The sequence below is a fragment of the Orbicella faveolata genome, unplaced genomic scaffold (genome assembly GCF_042242905.1).
Source record: "Orbicella faveolata isolate gen_17 unplaced genomic scaffold, um_ofav_v1 contig_47, whole genome shotgun sequence".
Classification (NCBI taxonomy): Eukaryota; Metazoa; Cnidaria; class Anthozoa; order Scleractinia; family Merulinidae; genus Orbicella; species Orbicella faveolata.
Genome location: NW_028301577.1, coordinates 16295776 through 16321983, shown reverse-complemented (window position 1 = coordinate 16321983; position 26208 = coordinate 16295776). Strand labels below are relative to the sequence as shown.

Here is a 26208-nt window from a genome sequence, read left to right as displayed (position 1 = left end):
CTCGGCAAAGATTTCTTTTTCCTATTCGGAGCAGGTGACGCGTTGGCGATAGGACGTCTCTGAGGCGCTGGGTTCAACATGTCGAATGTGGCTAGATATCGCTAGATATAGGCAAACAAAAGTGTAGGCGTATTTCCCACGTTTCACTCACATTTCTTTAATCTCGGGTTCAAGTGAAATTTGATCAGCTGAAAAACACGTTGCCCAGCACGTGACTCAAATTCTCAAGTAAGACCTTTCGGTTTTCGATACAAGCATTTATTTTTAAAAGATCATTGCATGTTGTGTTTTAGACACTCGACATAGCACAATGTAAAGAGGATAAGAGGAACATAATTGCGTGTTTGCGTCCTATGGAATTTTAACTGTAAATCACGCTTCAGTAAGGACGTGAATGAAATTTCTGCAATGCTTAAAAAGTTTCATCAAGAATGAAAAAAAAAATTCCAAATTCTTACAAAAATAAAGCTTTTGTCCAGTGACAATGTGAGACACGAAAAAATAAGGGGTGTTAAGAAAATGCCAACTCGCACTGCTTTTGAGTCTCACCTTTTTGCATATTGATTACCAATACTGTTAATCTCTGTTTTGTAGTGACATTGTAATTTCTCGAAACAAATGGAAACGTTTTAAAAACCCTTTACCCAAATTTCTCTTGTTGCCCCAAAAAGATCTCGCTCAAATTTTTTTTCAAATTAAAATTACAATTATAGCTTGCCCGCGGATAGCTGAGCTAATCTAGGCGGGTAGTGTTCACACGAATCATGTTTACCAAGTAAGGAATCTCTTTCAAAACGAAAGAACCACTCACTGTGTCACCTCAAAGTCTAATCTAAATAATTTGCGGTTTAAATAACAATTTCCGAGAAAAGAATAATAGCCAAGTTATGAAAGAAAGAGAAAATTTACATTAAAAGAATAACAAAAGAGGCGTAAATTGTTGGTGATTGAAACCAAGGTCGTGACTGGTTGGTTTAAACTACAACTTGAAATGTGATTGGGTGATTTAAACTACAACTTTGAATGTGATTGGTTTATTGAACTGTTCGATAATAAACTGTCTGATAACAAACTGTCCGATAACAAACTGTCTGATAACAAACTGTCCGATAATAAACTGTCTGATAACAAACTGTCTGATAACAAACTGTCTGATAACAAACTGTCCGATAACAAACTGTCCGATAGCAAACTGTCCGCTGACAAACTGTCTGATAACAAACTGTCCGCTGACAAACTGTCTAATAACAAACTGTCCGATAACAAACTGTCCGATAACAAAGTGTCTGATAACAAACTGTCTGATAACAAACTGTCCGCTGACAAACTGTCTCATAACAAACTGTGCGATAACAAACTGTCTGATAGCAAACTGTCTGATAACATACTGTCTGATAACAAACTGTCCGATAACAAACTGTCCAATAACAAACTGTCCGATAACAAACTGTCCGATAATGAACTGTTGCCACGTTATCGGTGTAAGGCGATGATGTCACGAGCTTGGGCTTTTGCTTTAGGCTTAGGGTTGAGTCTAGGGTTGGGCTTAGCAGCCCTGCTTGGGGGTGGGGTTGGGGCTGACGTCATGGACAGGGAGAATAACCCCTCTTCTAGATGTCATAAAAAAGTTGAGACCATACGTGACGATGACATCAAAACATGAATTTTTTTAACGAGGTTTTCTTAGCAACAACAGTGGAAAAGACACTATTTTTCAAAAAAGGTGATGGGATCTTTTATTCCATCAAAATGGGACCCTTTCTTTAAGATAAAAAGGTTGTCGAGTTCGGTGGTCCCACAAAGAGAAAATGACACGAATGATCTGAAGGTTTAGCTTCCACGATCAACAATTGATTGTCAGGTAACAGTTCCTGGAGTTGCGTCAGTTCAAAAATGTTCCAGTCGTCCTGGCTCTGTTTTACGTCAGTCTGAAGATTAATGATGTGAGTAAAAGAGTCTTTCAGAGACTCCCCGCGCCTTAATTTTCTCTGCTCGCCAAGGTTCCGTCTCCTTGGGTTGCGAAGAACACCTTTTAAGAATTTGTAATTGTTATAGTGTTCCTTTAACTTGGTGCAATTGTAAAGATTCCATTGTTGTACTATCTCCACCATGGCAGGGAGCGTAAATCCTTTGTGAGGTGGAACTGAGAGGACGGCACACTGGAGCGGACTCAACAACCCCGATAACGGTTTGATACCTTTCTGTAAAAACCCGATTCTCTTGCCGTCTTTTTGTCTGCCACTCAACGTGGTCGGAACTGACATGGTGTAAAGTACTTAAAATTGTTCGTTGGAGCTCCTTTTTATAACCGAAAAAAAGCCATACCCCCTCCCTCCGCTCCCCCTCTGAAATGACGTGATTGGAAAGTCTCCTCCCCCATGGACTGACGTCATGATCGAGGTGATCCCCGTCACGCGGTGAAGTCAGACCAGAGATGGTGCTGGGGGTGCTAATGTGAGATTCTCAAAAAAATAGGACGGACGTGCATGACTCATGGGCATTTTTTTAAATTTTCTCCTCCCATCCTTATGTTTACAAAGCGGGACCTCTGTCACCCCAGAGAGAAATCTGGAAATCTATCTGCCTGACCTGCCTAAGCGTGACTCAGATCTTCATCTAAAGCTATACAGATAGGACTGTTTGCACATACAGTGGTGGTGATAGATTCGTGGCGAAGCGGAAAATGTTCGAGTACATGGTGTTCGCAGCTTAGTAAAAATAAACGTTTACAGATGAAAAAGGGTTCGAAATTTAGGTGAATTTAATGCCGTCATTTTCCACTCTGTCCTTAGCATGTAGGCGATCAGCTAACCACTGTATCATTCGTTGGATTTCTAGGGGTAGCTTATCCCAGTGATTGAGTGTCTACCAATAAAAAATGTTTTTGTCCTAGTTGGCTAGGACGGTTGTCAAATATTCATAACGAAAACAATCAAACTCACCTCACAAGTCTCTTGCTCGTGACGAAGGGCCTGCCGTAAAAGGCTTAAATCTCTAGGGGAGTCCATGCTGAGAAGTTTGAAGTTGGACACTACGCGACGCCTTATATTAGACTCGGCTCTAGAAAAAAAGGCGATACCCCCTTCCCCTCCTCTCTGTGGGCTGACGTCATGCTCGGGCCATTCCCCTCTCTTGACGTCACGCGAGAAATCGCTTTGATTGGTGCATGTGACTCATAAACAACTTTTAATGGAATAGACCAATTTCGATATATTAAAATTCAGTTTAACACAATAGACTTCAGCACGAGGCTCTGGGGAATAAACCCCACAAACTCTGTAGTTATTCCCCAGAGCCTCACACTGAGGTCTATTCTTTTAGACTCAATTTTAATATATCGAAATTGGTCTATTCATCGTTTTACATGAAATGTGTTTTACAAAGTTTTTTTTTGTGATAATAAAAGAAGTGTGGGTGACAGATATCTCATCTGTAGAGTTTTTCCTCTGTAAAGGTACCAAAAAAAGGAGAAAAACATGTGACATTGACTTTTTTTTAATGATTTGAAAAAGTACAATATCAACGCTAACAGCTACGATAAGAGTTCCAGGGACGTTGGTGGACTTGAAAAATACTAAACCTATTAAATCACGTACGGTGTGTCAGGGGCGGTGCTGTTCGCCGCCATTATGAATTTCAACCGCCGGCGGGGATGTCGCAGGAGAAGTCATACTTGCGAGTGGCGATTTTTTTGTCCCTCGGGGGTGAGGTGGGGGTGGTACAGTCTTGAGAGAATAATAGCCTAATGACCAATCCGTGAGCAATTCTACATTGTCGTGATGATACCTTTGTTTTGCGATATCTTCCGGTGTCTTATCCATAGTATCCACGACTTTGCGGTTAGCATAGTTCATTAACAGATGTCGTACGGTCTGGACGCTTCCCTCGCGACAGCCAAGGAACAACGGTGTTGGACCCTATAAGATAACAAAACGGAAATAGAATGAAAGGGAAAAATCCGTACCATCTCGTTATAAGCGACTCACTAGCCTGGGACAATGTGTCAAGTTATATTTCAACTAACCTTTTTATCTTGTGTATCCTTCTTGGCGCCATTCTGCAGTAGTTCTTTGGTCACTTTCAAGCTGTTCACGAAGGCAGCCCAATGCAGCGCGGTTTTTCCTATCAATGTACAAATCAAAGGTATTAGAGACCGTCGCGAACACTCAAATCAATCTCCTTAATTTTCTAGATAACGGGAACTGCAGATCACACACACCTTGATTATCCACACCGTTGACCTTTGATGAGATCTGACACGAGATCTGACGAGTCATGCCTTGCAGCCAGGATAAGCGGTGTGGTACCATCGTCCATTCTAGCTTCAAGATCGGTGGTACGATTTCGTAGCAAGATCTTAACGACAAAAAGAAACAACACCGTTTCGAGACGGAATAAAAATATCGAGAATAAAGCGCTTTCTGTGTCGTGAACAGCACTACACTTACCGGCTACATATCTACTTGAAGAACATGCAATACCAATTTTTATTTATCGGAATATGACAATTTTTTGTTTTACCTAGCGCACGTGGGATATCTCATATTTACCTGAAACACTCCCTGGGCATCAGCTCCAATAGTTAAGTGTAAAGGTGTGCGGTTGAATCGATCCCTTGGTCCCGTTATCAGCTCCATAATCCAGAACACGTTTAGTAACATCAGCTCTGGAATGCCGAGCAGCAACATGAAGCGGTGTCTCATCTTGATCCGTCTCAGATTCATAGTTTGCCCCAAGAGTTAGCAGATCCGAGACCATCGCTCCTCCACTATCGCCGCTGTCTTAGTCGTCTTTCCAGGTTGCTACCATCACCGTACCCACCGCAACACGAAACCAAATGCAAGGCGGTCATTCCACCGGGACCTCTAGCATCCACGTCTATGTTTGATGCTCCTCGCTCGTCACTGTCCTCCTGAGGAGCGGTCAGAGCTAGCGATGGGTTTCGTACAGTCGCATCCACCGCTTGCTTGTGGACGCTGGACCATTTACGCAGGTCTTCTCCGTTGTCCAACTTGTCGCGTTTGGATTCTCTGGAAGGCCGGGGCGAGGTCTGATCGACTGCTCTCGCCATCCGCACAAGCACCTTCTTCGTCAATTTCTGAGGAACTTTTGCTCATCGATCTGGGAGAAAAGAGAATGATGAAATCAGTCAGAATGCTTCCTTGCTTGAACCTAGTGTTCATGATTTCTTTTTTTGTAGATTGTCAAGATGACACAGGAACAAAAAAGTTTACCTCGTGGTCACTTCCGGCCGACGGGTCTACGCCTCGTGGAAGACTGTCGTCGAGGTCGTCTTAGAAAACGTTTAGGTTTCCACAGTTTGGCGTGCACTCTCTTCAGTGCCACCAGCCAACACTCCAACAATAAACAGAATACCCACACACAACATAGCAATTTAAAGTGACGACAGAGGGGAAGATCAGTGGGTGGGGCTTCTGTAGCCGGAGGTTTGTCGTCAACTGAAAAACTAAAATTCATCAGATTGATGCCAATGTTTAATGTAACTGTCTACTCTCATTGGCTCGTTGTGTAACGAGTAATGCACGACATTGCGTGACGTCCCTGACGAACGGTCGTGCGCGTTATCGATAGTAAAATGTGTTTCTGCTCTTACACGCGGTAAGGTAGGTCTAACTTGTTAGAGAACTGGGCTGTAACATTACATGTTGTATACATTACATGTTGTATGGCTAAAATAATTTTCAGCATCAGAAAGTCTTTTCATTAACATGTTTTCGTGACGGTAATTCTCTTGCTAACAAAGCGTAGTGAAGGGGGCTGTTCCGAAAACGTAGAGTGCGGAGTGCGGATTCCTTGTTGCAGGTGACTTATGAACAATTTTTAATTTCCCACAAAATCCTTAGTGTTATAATTTTCAAAAAACAACAAAGGTTACATAAAACTGGTTAACAGATCTAAAATGTAGATTTTGATAGAGTCAGTGTAAAAATTGACGGTCAAATAACTGACATGACTCGTCCCAAGAAAGTGGTGATCGCAGTGAGGGTGATGACGGCAGTGGGGGTGGCGACGTCAGTGGTGGTGGTGACGGCAGTGGGGGTGGTGACGGCAGCGGGAGTGATGACGGCAGCGGGGGTGGTGACGGCAGTGGGGGTGGTGACGGCATTGGGGTGGTGACGGCAGCGGGGGTGATTAAACATGTGCCAAATATAAGGCATAAATTATAGTAAATCATTATGATTCATTTATTGCCCATTATTATACTCGGGATATTCTGTCGGCGAACGGAGTTAAATTTGGCAGCATTGAATTCGACGTCTGAATCAAATACCGTATTTAAGTCGATCAAAACAGAAATTAAATTCGGCACATGTGAAATGCGATGTCTCAACTGGGCCTAAAACAAACCTTCCATGTTTCGTTTTCCTATTTTACAGCTCAAAACACCTTTGAAAGAAGCAAACAGTTTTCCAGTAAGCTGAGATCGCAAAGGAAACCATGTACCTTAATTCATAGGACTGCTTCAAAATTCTACTTCCTAAGTTAGAAATCAAAACTGACCAGCTATCTTTAATCATAGTCCCAAAATATCCTTCTGCCAGTTAAAAGGTTACAGCTTGTAGTGCGTTAGCAACGCTGATATAAATTGAAATAAATTTTTAAAAAAGGAATTATGAATACCGAGCTGGAATTTTCAATGAATAATGAACGACTCGGGAGCAAAAGCAAGGAATAATGAATAAGCAGGATCCAATTTTTCCACCTCCAACCCCGATTTTTGTTAATTCTCTATTTTCCAAATGCCCATAATTCACTGTGTTTGCCGCCCCCCCCCCCCCCCTCCCAAATTTTGCATAAACTATTGTTGTGAAATACTCTTGGGAGGTCTGCTATTCCCAAGAGCATTTCACAACAATAGTTTATGCAAAATTTGGGAGGCAAACAGAGTGAATTATGGGCATTTGGAAAATAAGGAATGTTTTCTACTTTTACTTCACCTGGTTTGCACATTGTATGAAAAATAGGTGTGAAAAAAATTGTCACTCGGCATACTTAAAAGAACTACACCTGAATTGCAAAGATTCATTTTATGAATAACAACATATAATACCACTCAAGATCAGCAGTTGCAGCGTCAACTAGCACTTGTGATAATAATAAAAGCACTCAACCTCTCCACAGTGGGGGAGTTTATTCTTTATGAGCGCGGTGACCCACCGATTTTTTTCACCTTTTTGAATTGAGTTTGTTACTATTTAATATCAGCTCCTGCAAAACTTTTATGTAATGTTTAAAAAACGAGAAGCAGTGTTTTATCGGATTTAAAACCAAGAGGCGCATAAGTCACCTGCAGTGTCTTTATATCTGATAAATCACCGCATGCTTATAAGGAGGAGGTTTTGTCGATATAAAGCCATAGACCGTGATTAGACATTTTCGACCGTTTCATAGGTCAGTGGGCTTATGAATTATTAATGAGTGTTTAAACAATGTATACTGAGGCGAATCAAACATTCATATATGTATAGTCGGTTTTCTTGGAATCCTACATAAATTGTCCCCATCCCAAAACAGTACTTGGTGTAGGCACTCACGTAATGGTCCGGGTAGTGAAACTTACATTTAAACTACAGTACAGTACTATAAATTTATATAGAGTTACCCTAACATACCAATGAAAGCTAACAGCAAGCAAAACGCAGTGAAGCTAACCTCAAGCAAAATATAGGCACTCACGTAATGGTCCGGGTAGTTACCAAATATGGTAAGTAGTGCCTACACCAAGTGGTGCCTACACCTTGTAGCTACCCAAGCGTGGAAATTCTTATCACAGCTAATTTTTGAACTGCCTTCCTCGGTGGAAATGTCCAAGTTAGGGCTTTTAAGCGCAGGATTCTCAGCAATCCTTGGCAGAGAACTGGTACTACAGGAAGGTGGAGCGACGTCTTCAATCCATGATGTTTTTAAACAAACATACGTGATGAAACCGCCGGGATTCAGACCGCCTTCCCCAAAACCTGTACACGAGTAGTTTCCAATTTTTGTGAAAGGCCTCTTTGGATTTGATGATACACTCACTTTACAGGTGACATAGGGGCATTCTGTGTTTCAAATGAAACTTCAAATTCTGGAAAAAGTAGAGATAGCGTTGGGACAGTTTGACCTACTATTTGGTAATAAGCGTCTTGATGACGATCGAACTGTGAAAGACTACGGATTACAGCCCGAAAGCACCATTTACTTGGCGCTTCGCCTTAAGGGGGGTGCAGGTCCGCTCACAGTGAGCACAGACGAGCTTGCTCCTGAGTTCGATTGCGACTTCACTTATGCCAAAGATGATGGTAAACGATACATGAGAGTACAAGCGACCGTACGGTTAGAAGCGATTTGCGGTCAGGGCTGTTGGAAGGTACGAAAACGACGAGTGGCTTGGCCCTGATGGACGAGCCAAGCAAGCGGAGAATGGCCTGTGTCTTATCACGGAACGGATATGAGCAGCGCAGAGAAGATCGTGAATGAGGGCTATAAACCTGGACCAAGAGCTAAGTTTGGTAGAGGCATCTACACAAGTCCAAGCCTTGAAATGGTCGAAAGGTTGTACGCGCAAGAATTCTCTTACGACGGGAAAAGGTACAAAATTGCTTTTCAGAATCGAGTTAATCCTGATCCTAATGGTCACCTTGTAATCATCAGCGCTTCGAAAACTGAAGCAGGAGCTGATTTAATGGCTGTCTCCAAAAGGTAAGATGATGTGCGCCCATATGGACTTCTCATCCGTGAAGTCGGACAGCCAGACGACACCTGCTCCTTGATGTGAGTGCACGGATGTAGCAGGAGAGAGAGCTAGGATAACATTCAAATTTCCGCTTTGCATACGGTTCCAGATTTCACATTTAGACTTTGCCCCTTCGAGAAACACCATAAAATTTCACCGCCATCTTTTAGATATTTATGTACCTAAGCGCAATCTTAGTTTCCCAATGGATCAGAAATTGATAATTTCACTCTATGATCTATGTTGTTACGGATGTAGGTCTTTTTTGGTATCCGCACCAACTCTTTGGAACTCCTTAGCTTTCCGAAGAATACACGATTACGTGAGCCCTTAGATTGTTTTAAGAAACAGCTAAAGACGCAACTTTTTTCGAAAGGCGTACATTAATTTTGTATAGCTTTAATACTTAATGTTGTGGTATTTGATTATGTAGAATTAGAATATTCAAAAGTTCTTCACATACTCCGACTATTTTAAGAACAAGACGCTTTAGGAAGCGTAACTGGCTTGCATTTATGATAGTAAATATTTCAGAATTGGAAAAAGGAAATGGTAAATTGTATATGCAGCATGGAAACCTAGATATTGCAATGGTATATCTTAGGTTCAGGTTAATAATGTTATACACAGTCAAATTTATGCAAAATAGAAGACAGAAACAGTATGAAAGAATCAAGAACAAGGTGAAGGTTCTGTCAATGTTGATGTGTTAAACTTAAGCAGTTACCTTTCTCATTGATGTACTTGTTGTTTAGGCAAAATGACTGCCTCCATTGTAAATGTGGAATTTCAAGGCGTGTAACGATTAGTCTGCATACGAGTAAAGCAGCCCATCAGGACTGTATTTACTTCTGTAGTTTACTTCTGTAGCATGGATAATAATGGAGCAACCAGGAGTATTTCTACTTCTACTTCCACCCCCCCCCCCCCCCCCCCGCCAACTAGGTGGGATGCTAGTTCATCGAAGGGTTACCCCCAACGACAAATTTTGCACTTAAGCCGGCTAACGGCAACATATCTAGAAGAAATAAACTGATCATATCGAGATCTCAATTGTTTTTTGATTCTTTATTAATGTCACTTTCTTCAGTAAGAGATAACTGTGTACCTTTCTTCCCACTGTCATCGCCACTGACCATATTGTTACTCCCTTTGAACAAAAATTTCACGGGCACGTTGGCCGTCATATTTCGCCTCAGTGTCAATTCCTTTGCTAAGGTCCACAACTATGACTGTACCCTGAGTACCAGAGGTGTTTTCCCGCGCGCGGCAGACGGAAATACTTCCAGAAACCGCGCAAGAAAAACCTCTGGCACCCAGGGTATTATGACTGTAAACATTGCACTAAATTATACTAGGCTTCCAACAAGTTCAAAATACAACAAATAAAATACATAATTACATGTAATGAAACACAAGACAAAGCTGCAAATTATCAGGGAAAACATTTAAAATCTAACGTCAACTGAGTGTTCCTGCATCATGGCTCCAATGATTTCCTTCATGTTATCTGGTTTCAGTTTTTTCGGGAAGGTATTGTTGCTTATATCAGGCATTGGATTGAAATAATCACTGTACCTCTCCATTTCCACGTTTCTTGAATTCATCTGTGTAGCTAGATAGCCTCAGATAAAAAGCACTAACTGAAGTCTCGGAAGGTTTCACTCTAAAGGTTTCCAATATAAACTCTTCCAATCGACCAGCAGTACGTACTGGATGACAGTCGAAACAAGTTCACTCTGAATGCACTTGCTTCACTATTAAGTCAACCTGACGTTTCCACTCTAAAAACTGGCAGCACAAACAGTCTTCTGATCGAACAAGAATAGATTCTTCTGTCGTTCGAAAGACGCGAGGGAAACAAAGCACACACGCAATGTCTTCTGGGTAGTGATTGCGCAATTTAGCCATTTTTCGACGCAGGAGACAGCTCCGTTCGCATTTTATGACTGGGTTCGCCTACGGCAACCCAGTAATTAACTTGTAGGAAAATTTTCCTAGGTTTCACATTTAATTGTTACGATTAAGTGTACTTTGTAACGTGCCTATGGACATTTATGGAAAAGGCGTATATAAATGAAATTATCATTATCATCATCATCATCATCATCATCATTATTATTATTATTATTATTATCATTGTTATTATTGTTATTGTTATTAATACATAAATTTAGCTAAGCCTAAAATTATTTATTCTTATTGTTTATGGGATAAAACAATTTTGAATTTTTCTTTGTTTATCCTTGCTGAAGGTAATCAAATATAAAGAAAACTAAAACACAACAAACAATCGATCAAAGTGAAACAACAGCATTATCAGGCTTTCGTCAGTTCCGACAAGAGTTAATGAAAACAACATTTAAGGTCAAATTATGCTGCAAAAAGGGAATTTTATGTAGCTCTTGTTGTCTTGGCTGCTTGTTGAAAGGTCAATGCCAAGAGAAAAAATTCTCGGTTATTCTCTACCATTTACTGCATTAACTGCTTGAAACTTCAACAAAAGGAAATCACAGCTTAACTTGATGGAAATTTTCACAGCTACATGTAAAAATTAAACTGCCCGTGTCAAGTTATTTAGCTACATTGTACGGCCATGCGTATGTAGAGAAGAGATTCATAGCATGATGGCTCAATAGGGATCATCTTGGACCAGCATGTCCGCTATGTTATGATATTATTTTCTTGACGGACATAATGCTCCAATCAATTATCCATGAATCGAGAGTCGTGAAAATTAAGGTAAAAAATAATTACCTACAAAGTGAATTAAAAAACTACAGTAGTTGAGAGCGGTTTTGTGTAATCTGTGAATAATATTTGCTGTTCTAAATAACCTTTATTTGCATTAAAAAAGCATAATTAAAAATAACCTATAAAATTTTGCATAATTAAAGAGAAATTCAAAAAGCCTAAATTGTGAAATAACACGAGCAGACTTTTGAAACCTTACTAATTGCTAGTGGCAAATAAAAAGACCTTGATAGTGCAATGTGACCTTCTAATGTTGCTCGAGAGCACCACCATCATTCTGAAAATCAAAAACGACAAGAAGAATATTGCTTTTTGATGTGTTTGTCCTGTAAGCCTACTTGCCCCGTTAGTGTTAGGCAAGATATACTATTACTGTTATTAAGCAAACTAAACTAGGGTATGTAAAAGACAATAATGCTGCGACACATTCTGTTGATAGTCGCATATTTTACGCAGTGATTCATTTACAACTTCATGCATGATGACGCATCGATGGCGAGGTGTGACGAGGGATCGTGACAAAAAAGAACATACTGATCTGAACTATGTTTGGACACAAAGCGATACACATTGTCCTCCCCTTTACCAGATCGCGAAAATCGAAGGATGTGGAAATTGAAGGAGCGGAAATCTAACTTATAAATTCTGTACTTAGCTCTTATTAACCGAGTAGGAGGTCTGTATGCTAGAATCTTGACCGAGGTCATGAGTACAGACCGAAAGCAGTGAGGTCTGTACACACGACTGAGGTAAAGATTCTCCCATACAGACCGACTTAGCTCGGTTAATAAGATGTTTATTATATGGCAAACGAGAACAGTATAACTCGTTGATGTAACTGGTTTGTACTAGCTGGAACTTTGCTTACGAACGGCGATGAGCTGAATTTAATTCTACCAAAGTTTGTCCGTCCTCTTTATTTTTTTTTTTCTCATCAGCCTTTTGACTCTTCCATAAAGAAATGTTGTTACAAGAAATAGTCAATATTTTTCATTTTAGTTTGCAACTTTTTCACCTCAAAACATTACCGGTCTAGATGCCGGTCTAGATGGGAAAATCTAGACCGCTTTTAATATCGATTTCAGCCAATCAAATTCGTGAATTCGGTGGTTCCCAGTCCTTGTGAGACAGAGCCATACAATAATGATACGCATTAAATGTCTCTGCTAAAGCTTTGGCTTAAATTCATGTTTGGATGAAAAGGAATAGATCCCAGCATAAGGACTGCTAAGAAATGACATGCTAAGTTTAAAATTAAGATGTCACAATTAATCGTCCAGATTTACAAACTTTCACATACTGCGTTAAGAACAAAAGTGAGAGTTCACATGGCATCGTTTTACAGATAAATGACAGCAAAAAGTAACTACTAATTTTTCTGGTTCAGTGCAATGCATTCTGGTAATATATAGATTTAGCCAACCCTAAAAGCGGAGCTCTTGATTGCAATAACTGAGGATAAATGAAAAAGAGAATTATTTTCTCTTGGATCAGAAACTCAAACTAGTGAGACAATCTCAGATAGTGCAGATTGTAATGCATAGCTCTGACGCAGTACTCATGACACAGTTCCTATATAACCCCTGCCATTCACTCCTGGTTTGTACTGACCTTGCTAGTCAACTAGGGATTTTGATGAGACATAATCTTAGCAGTGTGTATGTTTGATGTGTGTATTTTCATTCACAGTGCAAGAATAACTTTCAAGACAGCTTTCCAATTTTACTGTAGTGTCTTACGTTGATTTTTGCGTATTTTAAATTAAATAACGTGACAATTTTACTCTTCACGAAAACGTTTGTAACTTGATACTTTTGTTTTCCTCGCAAACGTATGTAACCTAAAACTCTTGTTTTCTCGAAAACACACGGAAGATGTGCTAGTATTCTTTTCACAACTGGAGATAAATGGAAGAAAGTTGAATGTCGGATGAGGAAATGGGAGAGGAACGATTTGCTTTATTTAAAACGCAAATTTTCTTTTGACCGATAAACAGGAACTAATCTAATTATCAAATTGTCACGGAACAGCACTTTCTGTTGCCACCTTTGGCGTTAACAATAAAACCACTTAAATTTAAAATGTACACTGATATCGATTAATACAACTAAGGAGCGTTTCAACGAGAGGTATTGAAAGTAAACAACGCTACTTGACCGAGATTATATCCTCCATCGGTGAACGATTCCCCTCGAAGATTGATAAAATTTATGCTTTCATTAGGTGCCACGGAGTCTGCGGCAATATTTGAGCACTTCCCTGGGTTTTTTGTTCAATTTGACAAGTTTTAATGCCACTTACTCGGGAGAGTTTCGGCTGCGGGTATGAACATTTTGGTCTCTTTGATGGAGACAATTAAAGGATGAAATAAACGCACTAGCGTAGTTTGAAAACAATAAATCATATTTCTTGACGTCCACGGTCAAGAAGTCCAAAAGACACGCAGTCACAGTTACATCCTTGTATCGTGCTAATGATGCTAGAACGCATGCGTATGACTTCTTAGTGTTCTACCACAAGGAAAAGCGCTCAACGTTAGTGTGTGATCTTGTATGAAATGTATCTTCCACCTGATATATGTAGTTGACACTGACGCTTATTAATCTGCGCATGCGTTTAGAACAAATATTGGTTTTGTTCTAAAGAGAAAAGTACCACAAGGAGAGCAAGGGGCTTTCTGAAACAAATGTATAGCTTTTTCAAGCGATTAAATAAGTAAGGTAGGTACATGCACCATCCATTTTACGTAGTGCTCACAAGCACCTACCCCATCCTAACCCCCCTTGCTGCAAGCCTAATTAATTAATTGAAATCAATTAATTAAACAAACATTAAAGTTGACACCTTATGGCCATAGTGCCATAGTGCTTTAGCGACGTCAACTCCCAAACCATCCCAATAATGCACTCTGCACTAAAAATGATCAATTATGAGCATGTAATTGTTCAGCGTGTGATTTTGCTATTTTTTCCAGTTAAATTTTAACAAACTATACCCGACAAACCTAACCAAGATTGTAGAAATTACGTACGCAATATATCAGGGACTTTCCAAGAGATGATTGTACAAGGAATATGTCAGAAGAAAAGTCAACAACGCGCCAGGGGTTAATTTGCGTCGAAATTTTGCCTTTGCGAGTACTCCTTCCTTCCCCCCAGAGAAATAACGTGACTTGAGCCCGCGATCCAATCGGTAAACCAGTAACTGGTCAGCGGTCAACTATAAGAAAACACGCAACCTCTAAACCTGACCCGCGATATAGTCACGTGATACTGGTCGGCGGATAGCTTGTTGTGACAGCTGTGAATTAACAATAGCGTGGACGCCCAAAATCAAAGATGTAGCTATGGTAATGTGCTACTCCCTTAGTTTTCAAGGTATTGGGGTATGGGGCTCCGCTCGCGCGCCTTCGGCGCGCAGGAGCTCCGCTGAAAAGTGATGAATTCGAGAATTCGCACCCCCTTCTATATATTCTTCTTAATGGGGTTGACATTGACGCAATCAACTACGCTACCAGGAACACGACTGAAATGAAAGCGAAACTTTGCTACTGTGACCAAATCAAGTTTAACGAACCTGTACTTAAACCAGGAACACCAGAATAGCAGCATATCACTAACCAGTAACTGTTAACGTCTTCCAGCTGAAAAACTAGCTGTTATCTGTCGAAAATTATACTGAAATCCAACTGCAAACATGTACCTGCATATGGCGTAGTGCGCGCGCAAAACACGCGCGAGATACGCAATGTTTTACTTACTGGGGAGGTGACAGAGAAAAATGTAACGGGCACCGTAAAAGTTTAAAAAAAAGAACAATAACTTTAAAAAGCGCGTGGTTACCCCTTACATTTTATGTTATGAAATGGAAGTGGCAAGCCTATTCAACACGTGATTAGTTTCTGGTTGTAAGCAAAAGCTATTTAGACTGTATTTTAGCTGAACCAGAGGAAGGCTGTCAGAGACGCTAAAAGCGCTGTTGCATCGATTTTGTTATTAAAAACATACCAAAAATGGTTTCCATGTAAACATTTACCATTAAGTTTTAAGATCTTTATAAATATGTTTGCTTTTCTGTATGCAAAGGCGAATTCTAAGAAAATCTGTGAAGAAATATCCTTTCCTTATTTTTTTCAGAAAAATGCTGATGTCAGCATTTCTGTTGAGATTCAAGGCTAATTAATAATCTCGAAAAAATGCGTGGCTACCCCAGTTTTTCTTTGTGGGTTCCAATATTCCTTGCAAAAATTTTCTTTTTCCGCGTGGTCCTAACCTGGCGCAAAAACCTTTGTATTTAGTAGACACCGTCCTTAAATCCTGATTATGTTGCTGCTCGATCGCTACGCTCGCTCCGCAGCAATGAGAGAGCTTACAATCATCGATCGTAACATGTTAGTAACTACGGCCACTTTCCTCCCCCAAGGTGGCCGTTGCGGAGAGGTTTTGTTGGAGGTCTGGGACAAAAATCTTATTCAATGGTCACCAGACTCCGGCAGGGCTTCTCGCTTTTGGTTTTTGCGGATCTTTTCGAAAAATATAATAGCTTAAGGGAGTATTCGCCGGGTCCAGCAACATGGAAAGTTTATTCTTCGAGTATTTTATCACCCTTTTACTGGGAATAATATGTGGAGAGGTTTCAAGCACAGGAGAAGTTGTGTACGCGGTAAATAGTGGCGGTCCAGCGCACACGGATTTGAACGGTGTTCACTTCCAAGCTGACAAACTGACCGTGGGAACGGCTTCGGATTTTGGCAAATCATTATCGATCGGAAGAGTTGCTCCTGCTGATCAAATACTATACCAGACAGAACGATATCATTTTTCGAACTTTGGCTACAGCATCCCTATAAAAGAAAACGGGGACTACGTATTGATTTTGAAGTTTTGCGAGGTGTATTTTCAAGGCCCACGGCTCAAGGTAAGAAGATTAGAAATTTTCGATCCACGTGCAGACTCGCTAGCGATTCAGATCAGGTGTTTTATATCTGGTGATGCTCCCTTTTTGTCTCACAGTATATTTTTATTTGTGGTGGTTGTGCTTTTTGTAGGTCTTCTTTTGATAAGTTAGCCTATTTACATGAAATAAGAATGCAAGCTTTAATTTAGTTTGTATGAAGTCGATTCGCTATTGTGCTAAGGTTTGTTTTCAATATAAGCTTGAACCTTACTGGAGGTTATATGTTACATTTTCAAGGTAGAGTAAGGCAATCGATTACAATATTTCCGTCCTAATGTCGACACTTTGTTAGAGATATAGGTGGTCGAAATGATTAATAGCAACAGCTCACATGTGCCAATGGCATCCGGTCGCGTTGGATATAGAAACGAAATATGCAAATAGATCCTGCTGCAATCATCTGCCGTTAAGGTTCTAGGGCAAGTAGATGGAAAATTTGACGCTCAGTTACACTTTCGTTTTACCGAAGTACAGCTGTAAAGTTAAACAAATTGTGTCCTCATCTGGTGACAATTTAAGAGTTAAACGCAAAGAAAGCTATTAAAGTAACCCTTTGCATTGAGAAATTTGTTTACAAACACCTTGATGGCGTGCATATTAACCTTTAGCTTCAAAGGCAATGCTCGTAAATTTTGGCTCAGATTACTAATATATTCATGTATTACAAGTATTCAGGTTGGGTGAATGAATTAAGGACCTACAATGCATATGGTCAACTTGGCAAAAACTTACCTTGAGATACATGTACTTTAAGTCAAATTCTTTCGTCTCCTTTTATTAGAAACATAGGGAGAGCAGTAACAAGAACTTACTTGAATATTGAAAGTTTGACTTTAAACACCAATAAGGAGTATTGAAATTAGTACTAAGAGCACAAATACTTAAAATAGTTATTTCACCTGTGAAACAAAAACATCTGCTTTTAGGGCTGAAGCTCTAGGTCCCATTGAGTTATAATGAGATTGTCACAGTTGTATATCAGCTAGGGAGCTGGAGAGGAAATTTCAGCTTTTCTTTTCAACTGTTTAAGTTGAATATAACTGCCAGGATCTCATTCTTTTTTCGTTATATTTGTTTTAAATGACAAACTTTGCCCGTTTTTTACACCTGTCTGCAACAAAATAATGTACCGAAAAGTGGCAAATGAGAACTAGTGAGACAATCTCAGATAGTGCAGAGTGTAATTTACGGCTCTGATACAATAGTCACACTCACCCATGCGGTTCTCTCCCTTGGTAGTCTACTAATATGAACGAAATACATGTATGAGCGGACGAAAACTCGATAAGACATAATCTTAGCAGTGTGTATGTTTTGTGTTTGTGTTTTCTTTCAAGGCCCAAAAATAACTTACAATTATTGTCTGTCAAGACGGTTTTGAAAGTCATTACAGCAAATGTGACAATTGTACTTTTCATGCCAATGTTTGTGACTTGACACTTTTGTTTTCCTCGCCATTGTTTGTCACAAGGTATATAAAAAAGATGTGTATTTTTTTTTTACTCACTGCTGGAGATAAGTGGAAAACAAAAGTTAAATATCTGCTGAAAAGTCGAAGAGGAACAATTTTGTTTTATTTCATGCAAAACACAAATTTTCATTTCACAGATAAAGAAGAACTAATCTAATTATCAAATAGTCATGTCGAGTCATGGAAGAGTGCGTTCTTATTCTGTTGCCAGCCGAGTTCGTGTAAACAATAAAACCACATCAAAGTAGTACACAATGCTATCCAGTAATAGCATTGAGGAGCATTTCAACGAGAAGTATTGAAGGTAGAGATCTTTACTTGACCGAAATTATATCCCACATAGGTGAGTGAGTCACCTCATCGACTGATGAAATTAATTGGAGGTTTCAGTAAGTACCACGGAGTCTGCAGCAATAATAACGAAGTTTCTTTTGTCACAAATGTACTCGTTTTACATGTAACTAACATGGGAAAGTTTTGGCTGAATATGAACTTTTGGCTCTCTTTCATAGAAGAGGAAACAAACAAGCTGCTAAGGAGAAGCAATATGTTCCCATTCTCTATTTCAACCCTGGCAAAAAAACTGCAGACGACATTTATGAAAAGAGCAGACGAAACAGCAGACAACATTTCTTGAATTGAGCTAGGGGAGATTCCAGAAGATACGCAGTCACAGTAGCGTTCTTTGCACTAAAAAAGGAGAACTGATGTTACCTGAAATATAACTGCCATCCCCAGCCAAGACAAGAGTGTGATATCACTCATTTACAAAAACTAAAAAAAGCGTGCATCTGAACTCGAGAACGGAGTTTATCACACTAGCAATGCTAGAACGCATGCGTCTTACGTGTTATGTTCTACCACAAGGGAAAGCACTCAACGTTCATGGGTAGTCCTGTATGAAATGTATCTTTCACCTAACATATAGTCAACTTTGACACTAACTAATCTGCACATGTGTTTGGAGCAAATTGCTTTTGTTCTTAAGGTTATTCCCCAGTATTGCATTGCACATCCCTACTGCGCATAATTTCACGCGTGATTAGCACACGCGCATTAAAAAATGGCGGCTTTTTCTTTACAGCTGGACCTCGCCATAGAGGTAAATCTTCATTTTCTCACAAACGAGTATGGTGACCTATCATTTTTTTTTCTGTTGTTTTGAATTGAGTAATAAATTTCTCTGTGTAAAATAAATATGGACCAATTCTCAGTGTAGAACAAAAAGCAATTGTCGGAAACATGAATTTAACAAGCAATCATGACTACAATCATGGAGCTATTATAAGGATTTATATGGGTATAAACAAGGTGCTGTTGCTCCTAAACGAACATGGGGACCCCTCATTTTTATTTCAAAATTTAAGTTCCTATAATATAAACAATCGATAGGCAAAGTTTCACAAAAATCTCATTGCAGGTTCTATTTCAGTGGAATGACCTTAAGAGAATGGCACCACAAGGATAGTGCGAGATTTGCAAAACCAGATATATTTTTGTCATGTTATTAAAAAAAAGCAACATAAATAAGACAGGTTTTGCGTAATGCACTCGGGTACCTACCCCACCCAGCTCCCCTTCCCGCAAGGCTAATTGATTAATTGAAATTAATTAATTAAAGAAACATTAAAGTTTACACCTTATGGCGTTAGTGCCTTGGTGAATATCAGCCTCCTAAACCATCCCAGTAGTGCACTCTGCACTAAAAACTAGAAATTTTTTTGGTGAATTGTTGCTTTTTTGCAGGTTTTTGATGTAGCAGTAAATCAACATACTGTGATCAAAGGATTAGACATTTATGAGAGAGTTGGGCGGGGAGTTGGACATGATGAGTACATTCCATTTAGAGTAAACAATAACCAGTTACTGATTGATGGTGAAACAGTTCCATTTGGTGGTTCCATTTATGTTGAATTTTTAAAGGTAAGACGGTTACCTCTTACTAACATAGTTTGAGGTTGGTAATGTCACTTCAGTCCTTAATCTCTGGGGAGTAATGGGCCAGAAATTCTTCTTGGATCATATGTACTAAAGGCATCCGCAGTCGAGTGTCAATCAATACGCTCGATCGACACTCCATAGATACCTCGGTTGACACTCCATGGACACTCAATCGACAGTCTGTTGACAGTCGACTATCAATCAAGTGTTGATCGAGATGTCAAGATGTCATCCGATCAAGATGTCTATCATGGGTATCAATCAAGGGTATCAGTTGGCAGTCGATCACGGATGCCATTAGTACACGATTGTTCTTCTTTGCCATTCCAATTGGTCATGTGAGGAGTAAGGAGAATTTGTACTATGCAGTATGGAACGTGAAGACCACGTTAGTGACTTTTATTATATTTTTACTGTGTCTGTTGGGATTGGGAAGCTATTTCAAGGCTTCAAATGACTGGTGTAAGTCAAAGTTGTTTTGCTAAGTGTTGTCAAATCTTTAGTGAAACAAAGTGATTGTGAAACTTATTTGTCTGCCTTGAAAATTAAGAAAAACTTATCACAAGACATTTTTAGCAGGCTATACAGTGGAATACTGTCTGCTAAACTTACCTACTACAACTGATTATGATGTTTATGATTTTCTAATGAGCAGTGGAAAAGTTGAGTTTGTCAGCAATCATATTTAATTTAGCCTTGCGATAATTGTTTCAAGAGTCAATCAAGTCAATTTTTTTGGCTCAATCGTTAGTTATTAGTTGTTCATTTGAGCAGGCCCTATACATTTAGCACATTTTGGACGCCCACTTTTCAACATTGTTTAATAGTTTGTGGGGGTTTCCTTGAAAACAGCGTGCATATGAATTTTTTTCTGGAGGAAACCCGTGAGGGTTTGGAGTGACCCTAAAATGAGTTCTAAAATATGGGCAAGTAGTTAATTGCTACAATCTTGCCCACTCTTGGTATATGCTATAAGAAAAAAACATTGAAGTCATAACTGTATTAATGGAGAGGGTCACTCCAAAAAGCAACACTTTTTTGTCTCCACCTATAGCAAGAAAATGGGTTTTTCCACTCACCAAAGTTTCAGCCTCTGAAGTGCCTGCTATCCTGAAGAAATTTGTCTCAAAAGAAGCCCAAAATTCAACTTTGGACACTACCATTCTGAAACTGTACTTGGCAGCCAGGCTGTGTTTATGTGATGTCATTCTGTCCAACTCGAAATTGGCGGGAAGGAGAAAAACCCGCAACTCACCCTGGGGCCAAACAGCCTTAAAAACGGTCATTTAGGGCAAGTTTGCGCCCTTTGCACATCTTTTTTACCAAACTTTGCACACTACCTTGGATCATTGTCTTGATCATTTCAAGTGTAACAAAATGTCAAAATGTCATATGACGTTTTTGTGACGTCATCAAATATGATGTCACAAAAACATGTTATACAAATTTTCTAATTTCAAACCACCAAATACATCATTTAAAAGGGCATGACTAGGGGACTATTAAACTGAAAACCTTTCCCTGCTATGACAAATATTTCTCAAGTTATAGCAATTTAAAGAAATTTCAGTGTCTCCCCTCCCCCCCCCCCCCCCGGAACCATACTGTTCCTCTAAAATCAACCCCTTGATTTTTTTTCTTCAGTTTTCTTTGAGGAACTCTGAGAATTTGGTAATATAGAGTACTTAGTGCTGCTAAAAATCGTATCATTTTAGATTTTTTAATCTTGGCCTCTTAAACAAGTTTTTGGTGGTTGAATAATTGATGATGTCACTTCTAATGACGTTACAAATACGTTTTGAGGTGTTTAGGAAGGCAGGAAAAACACTGATGGGCATTTTTTTGGATTACACGTGTTTTACTCATGTAGTACAGTCAATATGCAACATAAGTGAGATAGCTAACATGAAAACACACCTTCAATTTGAAAATATCTATGGAGGGGGGGTCACCATTTTTGGGCTGAGCAATCTCTAAAATTTACAATGTCATATCTCTTTTAATTTTTGAGATATGGACAAATGGTTTTCAGCTTTTAACTACTCCTGCTGTGCTCTTTCTAAAGAAGTACAAAAAAAAGTTGGAATTTTAAAACTTTTAATCAGGGTTATGGAATGATGTCATTAACTGTGATGTCATAATTTGATATTTGCTGTCAATTTTGTTGTCAAAAAAAATGGACATTTGTCCTCTATTCACTTGCCAAGTTTTGCAACAAGATATTTACTACACTGAAGTTATGCTGAAATAACCAAAATTCGTGACACCTTAATGACCGTTTTCAGGGCTGTTTGGCCTTAGCGTGACTGACTTGGCATCCTTCACAAGGTCAGCAACTTAACCATCTTCACTGCTATCATTTTTGGGGTTTGGAGCATGTTCAGTTCAAAATAATACAGCTCCAGAGCAGCCATAACCTAGAGTAGAAGTTATAAGGCTTGTCGGAGGCCATTTGGACAAAATCTCTCAGACAGAATGACTTCATGAAAATGCAGCCAGACTACTGAGTACTGTTCAAAATGATGGAAATGATGTCAAATTTTGGGCTTCTTTGGAGACAAATTTCATAAGAAAAACCTGCCCTTTAGAGGCTGACACTTCAGTGAGTGGCTAAACTCAGTGCAAGTTTTTTTATTAGCACTGACAAAAAAAGAAATACATTTTTTTGGAGTGACCTCCTCTAAGAAACACTCATTAGAAACAAATGTTTGTTAGAATTGACCTTGTTGCCACTTAAAAAGCTTCTCTACATGTTAGTTAAAACATGTTTAATTTATAGTTTCATACTCTTTTTTGTTGAAATTTAGGGTTACTATGACAATCCCAAAGTCAATGCTGTTTTGGTTATGAAAGGAACTTTAGATGGTGAGTTATTTAAACATTTCTGTATTTTACATTGCACTTGATTCCTTGGACAGGAGACTGCTAAGTATGCCCAAACATACATTGATTCACAGAGGAATTCAACATTCTTGGCCATTCTAAAACTAAACACTTTTTAAAGACAAGGTCTGTGACATGTTTTTCCAGAGTTTCAACTTTCTCACCAATTATGGCTTATGATCATGGCCTACCTCAAATTTTCAGGAACTAGAAATTGGATCTGATTGAACAGTCTCGGTAAAGAAAATGAGAATCAGGAAGACAAAGTATGAAAATGTAAAGTGTGGCACATGATGGTTAAATTTGAGTAGACACTAATTAGAGAAAAAGAAAACATCTGTGATCATTGTACAATTATTATAGAGTTGAAAGTTGGGCTTTTTTAGTCCTTCAAGAGTGTTGAAAGCCACCTAAATGAACAGCACTTTTACAGCAGAATGTCTTACTTGTAGATGCCCTGTCAGAGCTGTGTTCTAGCCCAGGCTACAAGATGATTCAATCGGAAAATAAGTTTTTAAGATAACTTGTCAGTTTATTTTCATAAGCAATTAAACAATGGCACTACAGGCAATAAAATCATTACTAGACTTATGAGGTATGTTGTGCTAGTTAAACGTATAAGGGTAGCAGGAGGAAGTGTTGAGCACCAACATCTTATTCAGGAAGGTTAGGGACGTTAAAGTATACAAAAGTGAAAACCAAGGGCAACAAAATTGGCTTTATGGAGCCATCCCTGCCCTCCCCCCCCCCCCCCCTCCACAGAAAAAATGCAGACATAATCTTTACATTGCACTTATTTACAGATGTTCCAAAGTTGCCCCCCCTGCCTCGCCCAGGAGAGGAGAATGAAGAGGATGATGATGATGAAGACAGTAAAGAAGATAAGCCCAAGAAACAACGGAAGTTATCTGGCCCCAAGGCTATTGATCCTTATGCCAATGATGAATCAAGCATGTTAATTCCAATTGCTGTAGCTATTGCAGTCTTTCTACCAACTCTGTTTTGTTTGTGTAAATTGTGACAACCGACAGTTGGTTGATTTTATTTATTTCCCTGCAAGTTACACATTCAAGTAAAAACAAACGATATAATCTCCCGACATTTCGGCAACCTCATGACGCCATTATCAAGGGTACAAATGAGAATTAAATTAACAAATGCAAGTTCAAGAGTTATAACTAATTTACATAGTGGAGGTGGCTACACAAATTCGATTGTCTTGTCAACGAGATGTTTTACATCAAACAATTAACACCGAGTTTGAACGTGCAAACAGATTCTATCCGTGCTAAAGTATTTGTGTAGCCACCTCCGCTATGTAAATTAGTTATAACTCTTGAACTCACATTTGTTAATTTAATTCTCATTTGTACCCTTGATAATGGCGTCGAGGTTGCATAAACATCGGGAGATTACATTGTTTGTTTTTACTTGTCTGTGTATTACTAAATCATTGTTAATAAGTTACACATTAAATATTGTTTCAGAAAGTTTCAAAGCTGCTAAAAAAACCCAGGGGGGGACTCCCATAGGGAAAAAACAGGGATGCTCATCATCTCACTTAGGGGTATAAATCAAGGCTTCTGGTCTCACTGAGGGTGTTGATGATGAAACACCACTTTTTTAACTGGCAAAGTATCTTTCAGGGTACACTTGAAGAAAAAATAATAAAATAAATGCTCTTATTTCCATTTTTAGGCTGGATTTCTGCTGGTCTTTTAAGTCCAGTCTACTAGTGCAGGCTTCTTTCCTGAACAGCAGCTGGTAATTGAATTCCATTTTGAGTGGTATCTTTAAGGGGTCAAATAAAGCTTGAGCCACTCCTAGATTGGTCTCTTTTAGGGGTTTAATTCAAATTTTCTGATGCGCATCCTTGACCTTTTCATATAGGAGTCCTTCACTCAGGCTAAAAAAAGGAAGTCCTTTTCCAGCTAGAGCTTTAAATAATAAAATGTAGGTCAATCATTTCGTAGTTCAACTGTACCAAGGTTCAGATGTTTTCCAGGTTTTAAACTTCCCAAAGCACTTGTTAAATAAATAGTTTGAGTTTTAAACAGAGGTGTCAAGTGATAAAATTATTTACACAAAAGCTTAGTGTTTCTGCAAGTTTGTCTTCCACCATGTGACTGGAATGTCCATTTTTCAGCCATGGTAGTGTTTGCACATCAATAACCTTTGTTGGATTTTGGACACAAACTTGTAAACACTAAAATAACTTCTCAGACCCTAACTGCATTCCACCTCAGTGTGTAGAAACAGTCACACTTGAGAACAAAGGGGTGGACATTTTCATACATTTCGCGCATTTTTGTGCAGCCTGACACTGGGAGGTGGAGTGGCCTCATTGTTAGTGCACTCGACTCCAGATTGAGTGGTCCGGGTTCGAACCGTGGTCAGGGATATTGTGTTTTTCTTGGGCAAGACACTTATAATGTTATACTCTCACAGTGCCTCACTTCACCCAGGTGTATAAATGGGTACCAGCAAATTTAATGCTGGGGGTAACTCTACAATGGATTAGCATCCCATTCAGGGGGTAGTAGATCTAGTCGCTCTGCACTATTGAGACTGGATATAAATGCCAGCCTAACTGGCCACTTGGCTTGTATGCAGACTTAACCTGACCTTGACTTGGTGCCACTGTTCCTTGGAATGCAGAGAAGTCTTTTGGGTATTGAGTTTGTAATAATTATTGAAATATCTGACTTTCTTGAATTTTGTTAGACAACATTTTCAAAAGGTCACTCTTGGATTTTGGGTTTTCATACATCCATCTTATTTAGAAGGATCACACAGTATACCAAGTGTTATTTAACAACAATGACAATGACAACAAAACTGAACAGGGTCATGTAATGTGCCGTAAGTTAAAGATGTAATTATAAGTAGAAGATTTTAAAGAATTCAATTACTTGTTTTAATAAAGTTGGTTGTGATTATCTGTGTTGGTCTTTGCTGATCTTAGGTCTCTTGTCACCTTGCATTGTTTTTAAAGGAAAAAGAGACCATTTTCTGTGTTTCTATTTCAGTTTGGTATAAATCTACTAGCCTTCTATCATGAGCGCCATTCTCTGATTTGCTACGCTTAGTACAATCCATTACGTTGTAGATAGTGAGTAGCCCAGCAGTGTGTGGTTGTTAACAAAATATCGACCACTTCTTTGCATTTTCAAAGTGTTTGTGAGGAGGATTTCGATAAAGTTTTGAATGACTAGTATATTTTTTTGTTACTAAAACAATTAGATTATTTGCTCTCAATCTCTATGCGTGATAGTTGACTTGGGCTCTGCCTTTGTCAACTATTAACAATAGAAATCTTGTGTTGCATCACTCAAATAGCCTGACCGTTTTGTTTTTGTAGTATAATTTAATTATGATGTGAACCACTGCATTGTAAGCCTTTATCTACCACACCATGGTTCCAGTTAAATTCTAAAGTCAAGGTAGCTAGAGCTATGGTGCTAAG

At 39.2% G+C, this 26208-nt stretch overlaps 1 protein-coding gene and 2 pseudogenes across 1 annotated transcript; 2 read left to right on the top strand and 1 right to left on the bottom strand.

The window, feature by feature from the left end:
* Positions 1-3460: 3460 nt before the first annotated feature.
* LOC149097347 (neurogenic locus notch homolog protein 2-like) lies at positions 3461-4765 on the bottom strand (annotated as a pseudogene).
* A 2886-nt stretch (positions 4766-7651) lies between these two features.
* On the top strand, positions 7652-9639 carry LOC149097346 (uncharacterized; annotated as a pseudogene).
* A 6317-nt stretch (positions 9640-15956) lies between these two features.
* Positions 15957-25681, top strand: LOC110040934 (malectin-like). The gene is made up of 4 exons (XM_020746195.2): positions 15957-16408; positions 19665-19841; positions 22667-22724; positions 23546-25681. Exons 1-4 carry the CDS (start codon positions 16064-16066, stop codon positions 23761-23763), a joined length of 798 nt encoding a protein of 265 aa, XP_020601854.2. The 5' UTR covers positions 15957-16063; the 3' UTR covers positions 23764-25681.
* Positions 25682-26208: the final 527 nt, after the last annotated feature.